At 44.1% G+C, this 11,313-nt stretch overlaps 1 protein-coding gene across 3 annotated transcripts in view; it reads right to left on the reverse strand.

Moving 5' to 3' along the window:
- The window catches only part of LOC109879946 (sperm-associated antigen 17), a 40,776-nt gene that overhangs the window by 19,376 nt on the left and 10,087 nt on the right, over positions 1–11,313 (reverse strand). For all 3 annotated transcript variants that reach the window (XM_031813649.1, XM_031813648.1, XM_031813647.1), the window contains exons 14-25: positions 8,398–8,583; positions 5,156–5,295; positions 4,874–5,028; positions 4,487–4,680; positions 4,240–4,310; positions 3,904–4,128; positions 3,438–3,552; positions 2,876–3,094; positions 2,531–2,718; positions 2,217–2,328; positions 1,528–1,694; positions 1,017–1,158 (exon numbers count right to left, since the gene is read on the reverse strand). In XM_031813649.1, coding sequence (XP_031669509.1) covers positions 1,017–1,158; positions 1,528–1,694; positions 2,217–2,328; positions 2,531–2,718; positions 2,876–3,094; positions 3,438–3,552; positions 3,904–4,128; positions 4,240–4,310; positions 4,487–4,680; positions 4,874–5,028; positions 5,156–5,295; positions 8,398–8,583 — 1,914 coding nt within the window. The remainder of the gene's footprint in view (positions 1–1,016; positions 1,159–1,527; positions 1,695–2,216; positions 2,329–2,530; positions 2,719–2,875; positions 3,095–3,437; positions 3,553–3,903; positions 4,129–4,239; positions 4,311–4,486; positions 4,681–4,873; positions 5,029–5,155; positions 5,296–8,397; positions 8,584–11,313) is intronic.

An 11,313-nucleotide genomic window follows, 5' to 3' on the forward strand; every position in this document is an offset into this window, starting at 1 on the left:
GTCCCACTAAGCGCAAACCAGATGGGATTGCATATCACTGCAGAATGCTGTGGTGACCATGCTGGTTAAGTGTGCCTTGAATCCTAAATAAATCACAGACAGTGTCACCAGCAAAGCATCCCCACACCATCACACCTCCTCCTCCATGCTTCACGGTGGGAACCACACATGCTGAGATAATCCGTTCACCTACTCTGCGTCTCATAAAGACACAGCAGTTGGAACCAAAAATCTCAAATTTGGACTCATCTGACCAAAGGACAGATTTCCACCGGTCGAATGTCCCTTGCTCGTGTTTCTTGACCCAAGCAAGTCTCTTCTTCTTATTGGTGTCCTTTAGTAGTGGCTGGTAACTCTAATGAACTTATCCTACAGCAGAGGTAACTCTGGGTCTTCCTTTCCTGTGATGGTCCTCATGAGAGACAGTTTCATCATAGCGCTTGATGGTTTTTGTGACTGCACTTGAAGAAACTTTCAAAGTTCTTGAAATGTTCCGTATTGACTGACCTCCACGTCTTAAAGTAATGATGAACTGTCGTTTCTCTTTGCTTATTTTAGCTGTTCTTTCCATAAAATGGACATGGTCTTATACCAAATAGGGCTCTTCTGTATACCACCCCTACCTTGTCACAGCACAACTGATTGGCTCAAATGCATTAAGGAAAGAAATTCCACAAATGAACTTTCAACAATGCACACCTGTCAATTGAAATGCATTGCAGGTGACTACCTCATGAAGCTGGTTGAGAGAATGCCAAGAGTGTGCAAAGCTGTCATCAAGGCAAAGGGTGGCTACTTAGAAGAATCTTAAATAGAACATATATTTTGATCTGTTTAACACTTTGTTGGTTACTACATGATTCCATATGTGTTATTTCATAGTTGTGATGTCTTCACTATTATTCTACAATGTAGAACACAAGTACAAATAAAGAAAAACCCTTGGAAGGTTTTGACTGGTTCTGTATAAAAGGATCTAAATCAAGGTCCATATGATTTGTTAGAGATGTGATTACCCTTCTTGTCCTTGCTGTCTTTTCTCTCTGGTATCGGAGTCTCCTTCACTACCTCTTCCTCCTTCGCAGGGGGTTCAGGAGGAGAGGAGACGATGGGTCCTGAGTCTGTACTGCTACTGACTGAACCGTCTGCAAACAGCACCTACACAGAGACAAATCAAATCTTATTGGTCACATACACCCGGTTAGCAGATGTTAATGCGAGTGTAGTGACATGCTTGTGCTTCTAGTTCCGACCATGCAGTAATATCTAACAAGTAATCTAACCTAACAATTTCACAACACAATTTCACAACAACTACCTTATACACACAAGTGTAAAGGAATGAATAAGAATATGTAAATATATGAATGAGTGATGGCCGAACGGCATAGGCAAGATGCAGTAGATGGTATAGAGTACAGTATATACATATGACATGAGTAATGTAGGGTATGTAAACATTATATAAAGTGGGGAGGGAGGAGCTTAATGTGTGTGTGTGTGTGTGTGTATTGTGTTTGCCAGTACCTGTGTTGATCCGTCTCTCATGTACTTGACCACGGTGCCCTGACCAGTGATGACCCTAGACAACTCACTGTGTAACGATGGGTCTGTGAGGTGAGGCTCCCTACTGTCACTGCAGTGTAGGGGGAAAGTCTGTCTCACCAACACACACTGACCCTCTGGAGTACTGCCTACAGTAACCAAAACTACAGTTACACACACACACTGACCCTCTGGAGTACTGCCTACAGTAACCAAAACTACAGTTACACACACACACACACTGACCCTCTGGAGTACTGCCTACAGTAACCAAAACTACAGTTACACACACACACTGACCCTCTGGAGTACTGCCTACAGTAACCAAAACTACAGTTACACACACACACTGACCCTCTGGAGTACTGCCTACAGTAACCAAAACTACAGTTACACACACACACTGACCCTCTGGAGTACTGCCTACAGTAACCAAAACTACAGTTACACACACACACACTGACCCTCTGGAGTACTGCCTACAGTAACCAAAACTACAGTTACACACACACTGTCTGGACACACACACACACTGTCTGGACACACACACACACTGTCTGGACACACACACACACACACTGTCTGGACACACACACACACACACTGTCTGGACACACACACATACATTGTCTGGACACACACACATACATTGTCTGGACACACACACTGACCGTCTGTATCTTCCCTGAGGAACTGCAGCAGCAGACCACTGGGGGTGGAGAGGTTTAGTCTCTGGAACGGAGCGCTGCCAGATAACGCAGCCTGACCCACACACTGTCTGGTCTGGCAGGGGACAACACAGCCAGACACATGAAGGGAATAACACACAGCAGGTACGTCAACAGGAAGAACATAGATGATGAGAGCATAATGTTATATCATTGGTATCAGTATTACAACGTTATCAATGACAAAACACTACAACTGAACAGACGCTATGGAAACTAAATGTTTCTGTTGGTGACGGTCGATAGTATGGATCCACCTGCTCCTCTTCCTCTCTGTGTGTTGAAGACTTGTTGGTCTCTTTGGACGGCTGCACCCCCCTGGCGCTGTGGGAGGAGTTGAGTTTCTCCCGGGACAATGAGGAGGAGAGGAGGGTCGAGGGGACGGGGGAGAGACTGGAGTCTGTGGGCATGTCTAGATCAGAGTCCTGACCGGCCTCCATCTCACCTACAGACACGTCAACAACCAGACTGTTACCGTAGCCACCTTAAAGCTAGACATCACCACACACAACATAGGGACCAGACTACGTCCCCATAACAGGAACAGTACAGCAAGTGGTTTAATGACAAAGAAACAGACAGCATCAGTGTAAGGTGTTCACCCTGCTCCCCTGTGGGCCCGTAGTGACTGTAGGAGAGGTGGATGCCGCTGTCCAGCACAGCTGAGAAGGAGCCCAGCCAAACACTCTTATTGGTGGGACTCTGTGTCTCCATGGTGACCGCGTCCTTTGGGCTCTCCTCCTGGTGTCTGTTTGGCTGGGTGATGTGGCTGTACAAATGATGCTTGTCCTTCATCACACACACCTTGATGAGCGTCGCCCCTGGAAACAGAACATCGGCTAAGGCTATGTTTACACAGGCAGCCCAATTCGGAATTATTTTTTTTACACTAATTGGTCTTTTGACCAATCACATCAGATCCTTTCACGTCAGATCCCAATTCTGAATATTGTTTTTTACACTAATTGGTCTTTTGACCAATCACATCAGATCTTTTCACATCAGATCTTTTTCAGAGCTCATCTGATTGGTCAAAAGACCAATAAGTGGGGGAAAAAAGATCAGAATTGGGCAGCCTGTGTAAACGCAGCCTTAGAGAATTAACGTGTGAATAAAAGAGAGCGGTAAGTGTGTACGGTAATAGTGGTGTGTGTGTGTGTTCACCCTGGACAAAGTGGATGGTCTCCACCTGGATGTGGCCTCCGTCAGAGGGGTATAGGGAGTGGACCTGGCCTGAGACCTGGATCAGCTGCCCCTCCATGCTGTAACCAGTGAATCCCTTCACACACACACACACGCGCACACACACACACACACACACACACACACACACACACACACACACACACACACACACACACACACACACACACACACACACACACACACACACACACACACACACACACACAGTATTTAACATTTTTAAAAAGGTCCTCATTCTGTTGATATTGTTGCAGCAGATAAGGCACCATGCCATAACAGCACAGTAAAACATGATCTATCTAGTATCTGCTGGGACTATATCCCCATATCTCCTCAACCAGAAAACCAGTTACCAACCACAGAATGGTGTCATTACGAAGCTGGAATGCCATATTGTGCCTTTAAAGGGTGTTTATAGACTCACAGTGAAGGCGTCGGTGGGCGACTGCAGCTTCGCTCTCTGTTCTCCAGGGGTCCCCACAGCCAGGTCAGGGGTCACGTCCTCCCTGCTCTTCTTCGTGGTCGACGGGGTTGTTTTCTTGTTCTCCTTGGACGAGTCGGCGCGCTCCGCCCCCTTCCCTCCTTTATCTTTCTTAGCTTTCTTCACCTGTTCCTCCTCCTTCTGCCTGTCCTGCTCTATCTTCCACGCCTGGACAGAGATGAGTTGGTATAGAACATCAGCAGCACAGTTAGAATCATCAGACTGTATTAAAGGTACTGAATACATGAATCACTATAAAACGAGGTGGAAGTCCGTTACTTTGAGCGAGTCTTCTCTGATGTACTGGTCTGGAGGACCTTCCTCTGGGACAGGAGACTTGGCTGGGGAGGCTTCAGGTACACAGGGACACAACGTTTACATCACAGGGGGACTGTAGCACTGTAGCTACTAGTACTACTCTTAGTGCTGTTTTTCATCTATCGTAATTGATGTATCCATGGTAATGAGTATGTATGTTATACCAATGGATTTCAGCCTGTTTTGACTGATATTTTGGCTTCCTTACCTGCAGTGTGTTTTGTTGAGACAGGGCCCTTCTTGGTGCCCTTAGCCGACTCTGTCCTGCCTTTCTCTGAGGAGTCAGGCGGGGTGGGCCCTCTCAGTTTCTCTGCCTCTCTCTTGGCCTGCAGAGCTAGCCACTTCACCTCCTCCTCCTCGGTCCAGTCAGATATAGAGTTGGCCACGTGCTCAAGGTACTTCCTGACGACAGAGAGGGAACGGTGGAAAGCGGTCGTATTTTAATGAATACAATCCTAAACAGGACCCAGAGTCTAATGTACTCTGTGGTTTTATCTTTTTGTAACACCGAAAAAAGAATCAAGAAAATGGGTTTGAAGAAAATATATATCCAACTGTTAAACAACTGATTGCTGATGTTGATTTTTAACTGTACCTGAACCCAACGTTGGTGTGGAGGGCCATGTCCCATAATTCCTTGCACTGGCGTTGAGGGCTCATGGGATTGTGACAGACGATGAACAGGGTGTTGTCCAGACTACCACAGAAGGTGTCCATGCAGCGGTAGGACTGAGAGGCAGAGTGGAGAATCTACAGCAAGACAACAAGGGGGTCACTAGAACATGCTGTGGTTGTTTTCCAACTCTCTGTGTTCCCTGAGGATCACAAAAGGTCACAAAAAGGAGCCAGAAATCAGAAGGTATTGATTGATGTTGACCTGAGGAAAGACATTGGCGTTGTGGTGCTCAGTATAGTGCCAGTCACTGAGCGATCGCATCCGGCATCTCTGCATCTCAGTAACATCTACGACATCAGACAAACTCTCCTCTGATTCATCCTGGTGGTGGAACACTTTACCTGTCGAGGAAACCTGTTTTATTGGCTGTTATGTCAAAGATACAAAGAGAGGAACAATGAGATACATCAGATCATCAACAACAGCCGGGTTGCAGATCTGTTGGTGCTGTTTTGACCACTCTATTGCTATCAGACCAACAGACCTGGTAGTAGACTAGTCTGGATTCAGACCAACACATCTGGTAGTAGACTAGTCTGGATTCAGACCAACACATCTGGTAGTAGACTAGTCTGGATTCAGACCAACAGACCTGGTAGTAGACTAGTCTGGATTCAGACCAACAGACCTGGTAGTAGACTAGTCTGGATTCAGACCAACAGATCTAGTAGTAGACTAGTCTGGATTCAGACCAACAGACCTGGTAGTAGACTAGTCTGGATTCAGACCAACACATCTGGTAGTAGACTAGTCTGGATTCAGACCAACAGATCTGGTAGAAGACTAGTCTGGATTCAGACCAACTCATCTGGTAGTAGACTAGTCTGGATTCAGACCAACAGATCTGGTAGTAGACTAGTCTGGATTCAGACCAACACATCTGGTAGTAGACTAGTCTGGATTCAGACCAACAGACCTGGTAGTAGACTAGTCTGGATTCAGACCAACACATCTGGTAGTAGACTAGTCTGGATCCAGACCAACACATCTGGTAGTAGACTAGTCTGGATTCAGACCAACACATCTGGTAGTAGACTAGTCTGGATTCAGACCAACAGATCTGGTAGTAGACTAGTCTGGATTCAGACCAACACATCTGGTAGTAGACTAGTCTGGATTTAGACCAACACATCTGGTAGTAGACTAGTCTAGATCCAGACCAACACATATGGTAGTAGACTAGTCTGGATTCAGACCAACACATCTGGTAGTAGACTAGTCTGGATTCAGACCAACAGACCTGGTAGTAGACTAGTCTGGAATCAGACCAACACATCTGGTAGTAGACTAGTCTGGATTCAGACCAACACATCTAGTAGTAGACTAGTCTGGATTCAGACCAACACACCTGGTAGTAGACTAGTCTGGATTCAGACCATCACATCTGGTAGTAGACTAGTCTGGATTCAGACCAACACATCTGGTAGGAGACTAGTCTGGATTCAGACCAACAGACCTGGTAGGAGACTAGTCTGGATTCAGACCAACACATCTGGTAGTAGACTAGTCTGGATTCAGACCAACAGACCTGGTAGTAGACTAGTCTGGATTCAGAACAACAGACCTGGTAGTAGACTGGTCTGGATTCAGACCAACACATATGGTAGTAGACTAGTCTGGATTCAGACCAACACATATGGTAGTAGACTAGTCTGGATTCAGACCAACAGACCTGGTAGTAGACTGGTCTGGATTCGGACCAACACATATGGTAGTAGACTAGTCTGGATTCAGACCAACACATATGGTAGTAGACTAGCCTGGATTCAGACCAACACATCTGGTAGTAGACTAGTCTGGATTCAGACCAACACATCTGGTCGTAGACTAGTCTGGATTCAGACCAACACATATGGTAGTAGACTAGTCTGGATTCAGACCAACACATATGGTAGTAGACTAGTCTGGATTCAGAACAACACATCTGGTAGTAGACTAGTCTGGATTCAGACCAACACATCTGGTCGTAGACTAGTCTGGAATTAGACCAACACATCTGGTCGTAGACTAGTCTGGATTCAGACCAACACATCTGGTCGTAGACTAGTCTGGATTCAGACCAACACATATGGTCGTAGACTAGTCTGGATTCAGACCAACACATATGGTGGTAGACTAGTCTGGATTCAGACCAACACATATGATAGTAGACTAGTCTGGATTCAGACCAACACATCTAGTAGTAGATTAGTCTGGATTCAGACCAACAGATCTGGTAGTAGACTAGTCTGGATTCAGACCAACAGATCTGGTAGAAGACTAGTCTGGATTCAGACCAACACATCTGGTAGTAGACTAGTGTGGATTCAGACCAACACATCTGGTAGTAGACTAGTCTGGATTCAGACCAACAGATCTGGTAGTAGACTAGTCTGGATTCAGACCAACACATCTGGTAGTAGACTAGTCTGGATTCAGACCAACAGACCTGGTAGTAGACTAGTCTGGATTCAGACCAACACATCTGGTAGTAGACTAGTCTGGATTCAGACCAACAGCCCTGGAGGTAGACTAGTCTGGATTCAGACCAACAGATCTGGTAGTAGACTAGTCTGGATTCAGACCCACACATCTGGTAGTAGACTAGACTGGATTCAGACCAACACATCTGGTAGTAGACTAGACTGGATTCAGACCAACACATCTGGTAGTAGACTAGTCTGGATTCAGACCAAACCATCTGGTAGTAGACTATTCTGGATCCAGACCAACACATCTGGTAGGAGACTAGTCTGGATTCAGACCAACAGACCTGGTAGGAGACTAGTCTGGATTCAGACCAACACATCTGGTAGTAGACTAGTCTGGATTCAGACCAACAGACCTGGTAGTAGACTAGTCTGGAATCAGAACAACAGACCTGGTAGTAGACTGGTCTGGATTCAGACCAACACATATGGTAGTAGACTAGTCTGGATTCAGACCAACACATATGGTAGTAGACTAGTCTGGATTCAGACCAACAGACCTGGTAGTAGACTGGTCTGGATTCAGACCAACACATATGGTAGTAGACTAGGCTGGATTCAGACCAACACATCTGGTAGGAGACTAGTCTGGATTCAGACCAATATGTGTCACAGTACATTTGAAGTTTTTAACACACGGTTGCATTTAAAATGGTTATTTGTGGCATAATGAGTGGGCTTCCAACAGCAGGTTTCACTTCAGTAACCTACAGGCTTTTTGAGGAGCTACTCAGCTGCTGTCTGACAGGTGGTAGGATATTCATCTCCTCAAACTAGTCTCTGTATGCTGTGCGCCTGTGATAAATAAGATGCATGACAACTAATGAAAATACACAAGTGGCAATTAAATTCCACTAAATTATGCAAATTACAATATAGACCGATAAGCATGACGGTCTATGTATTTTCGGCGGCAAACCGATTAACGGTTAAGCGTTAACATCCCTAGTGTCAGAGTTCATAGAACGTCTGTACCTTGTGTCTTGTTGATGTGTCTGAGGTAGTTCTTGGCGAAGCAGACCGGGTCGTCCCAGGGCAGGCAGGTAGGTTGAGGGGAACCAGCAGAGGTCAGTAGGCCTCCCTCCTCCAGCTGGGTCAGGGGCATGCTCTCAAACACAAACTGTCTGACCACTCTCTCCACCTCCGGCCAGCTCAGAGACTCTGTAAAGACACCCATCAGAACAACACAGGAGGTTGGTGGCAATTTCATTGGGGAGGATGGGCTCGTGGTAATGGCTGGAGGGTAATAGGTGGAATTTCATTTGATTCGTTCCAGCCATTATTATGAGCCGTCCTCCCCTCAGCAGCCTCCACTGCAGAACACCACACACTTATGCTGAATCCCAAATCAACCCCTAGTCATCCTCCCTCATCCCTAGTCCCTCCTTCCTCATCCCTAGTCCCTCATCACTACACCCTCATCCCTAATCCCTCATCCCTAGTCCCTCATCACTTTAGTTACTTTAATATATCTGATGCATTCTGACAGGTATAGAGCTATATGGATAGGTATAGAGCTATATGATGTAGAGGACTATGGTATAGAGCTATATGGTATAGAGCTATATGGTATAGAGCTATATGGTATAGAGCTATATGGTATAGAGCGATATGGTATAGAGCTCTATGGTATAGAGCTATATGGTGTAGAGCGATATGGTATAGAGCTATATGGTGTAGAGCGATATGGTATAGAGCTATATGGCATAGAGCTATATGGATAGGTATAGAGCTATATGGTGTAGAGCGATATGCTATATGGTGTAGAGCGATATGGTATAGAGCTATATGGTGTAGAGCTATATGGTATAGAGCTATATGGTGTAGAGCTATATGGTATAGAGCTATATGGTATAGAGCTATATGGTATAGAGCTATATGGTATAGAGCTATATGGTATAGAGCTATATGGTATAGAGTTCTATGGTATAGAGCTATATGGTGTAGAGCGATATGGTATAGAGCTATATGGTGTAGAGCGATATGGTATAGAGCTATATGGCATAGAGCTATATGGATAGGTATAGAGCTATATGGTGTAGAGCGATATGCTATATGGTGTAGAGCGATATGGTATAGAGCTATATGGTGTAGAGCTATATGGTATAGAGCTATATGGTATAGAGCTATATGGTATAGAGCGATATGGTATAGAGCGATATGGTATAGAGCGATATGGTATAGAGCTATATGGTGTAGAGCGATATGGTATAGAGCTATATGGTGTAGAGCGATATGGTATAGAGCTATATGGCATAGAGCTATATGGATAGGTATAGAGCTATATGGTGTAGAGCGATATGCTATATGGTGTAGAGCGATATGGTATAGAGCTATATGGTGTAGAGCTATATGGTATAGAGCTATATGGTGTAGAGCTATATGGTATAGAGCTATATGGTATAGAGCTATATGGTATAGAGTTATATGGTATAGAGCTATATGGTATAGAGCTATATGGTATAGAGCTCTATGGTATAGAGCTATATGGTGTAGAGCGATATGGTATAGAGCTATATGGTGTAGAGCGATATGGTATAGAGCTATATGGCATAGAGCTATATGGATAGGTATAGAGCTATATGGTGTAGAGCGATATGCTATATGGTGTAGAGCGATATGGTATAGAGCTATATGGTGTAGAGCTATATGGTATAGAGCTATATGGTGTAGAGCTATATGGTATAGAGCGATATGGTATAGAGCTATATGGTATAGAGCTATATGGTGTAGAGCGATATGGGATAGAGCTATATGGTATAGAGCTATATGTTATAGAGCTATATGGTGTAGAGCGATATGGGATAGAGCTATATGGTATAGAGCTATATGTTATAGAGCTATATGTTATAGAGCTATATGGTATAGAGCTATATGGTATAGAGCTATATGGTATAGAGCTATATGTTATAGAGCTATATGGTATAAAGCTATATGGTATAGAGCGATATGGTATAGAGCGATATGGTATAGAGCTATATGGTATAGAGCTATATGGTGTAGAGCGATATGGGATAGAGCTATATGGTATAGAGCTATATGTTATAGAGCTATATGGTATAGAGCTATATGGTATAGAGCTATATGGTATAGAGCTATATGTTATAGAGCTATATGGTATAAAGCTATATGGATAGAGCTATATGGTATAGAGCTATATGTTATAGAGCTATATGTTATAGAGCTATATGTTATAGAGCTATATGGTGTAGAGCGATATGGGATAGAGCTATATGGTATAGAGCTATATGTTATAGAGCTATATGGTATAGAGCTATATGGTATAGAGCTATATGGTATAGAGCTATATGTTATAGAGCTATATGGTATAAAGCTATATGGATAGAGCTATATGGTATAGAGCTATATGGATAGGTATAGAACTACAGTGGGGAGAACAAGTATTTGATACACTGCTGATTTTGCAGGTCTTCCTACTTACAAAACATGTTGAGGTCTGTACTTTTTTATCATAGGTACACTTCAACTGTGAGAGACGGAATCTAAAACAAAATCCAGAAAATCACATTGTATGATTTTGAAGTAATTAATTAGCTTCACGTTTGGGATGGTGTTCTTCGGCTTGCAAGCATCCCCCCTTTTCCTCCAAACATAACGATGGTCATTATGGCCAAACAGTTCTATTGTTGTTTCATCAGACCAGAGGACATTTCTCCAAAAGGTACGATCTTTGTCCCCATGTGCAGTTGCAAATCGTAGTCTGGCTTTTTTATGGTCGTTCTGGAGCAGTGGCTTCTTCCTTGCTGAGCGGCCTTTCAGGTTATAGGACTCGTTTTACTGTGGATATAGATACTTTTGTATCTGTTTCCTCCAGCATCTTCACAAGGTCCTTTGCTGTTGTTGGGGATTGATTTGCACTTTTCGCACCAA

This window comes from Oncorhynchus kisutch, unplaced genomic scaffold (assembly GCF_002021735.2).
Source record: "Oncorhynchus kisutch isolate 150728-3 unplaced genomic scaffold, Okis_V2 Okis05a-Okis16b_hom, whole genome shotgun sequence".
Lineage (NCBI taxonomy): Eukaryota > Metazoa > Chordata > Actinopteri > Salmoniformes > Salmonidae > Oncorhynchus > Oncorhynchus kisutch.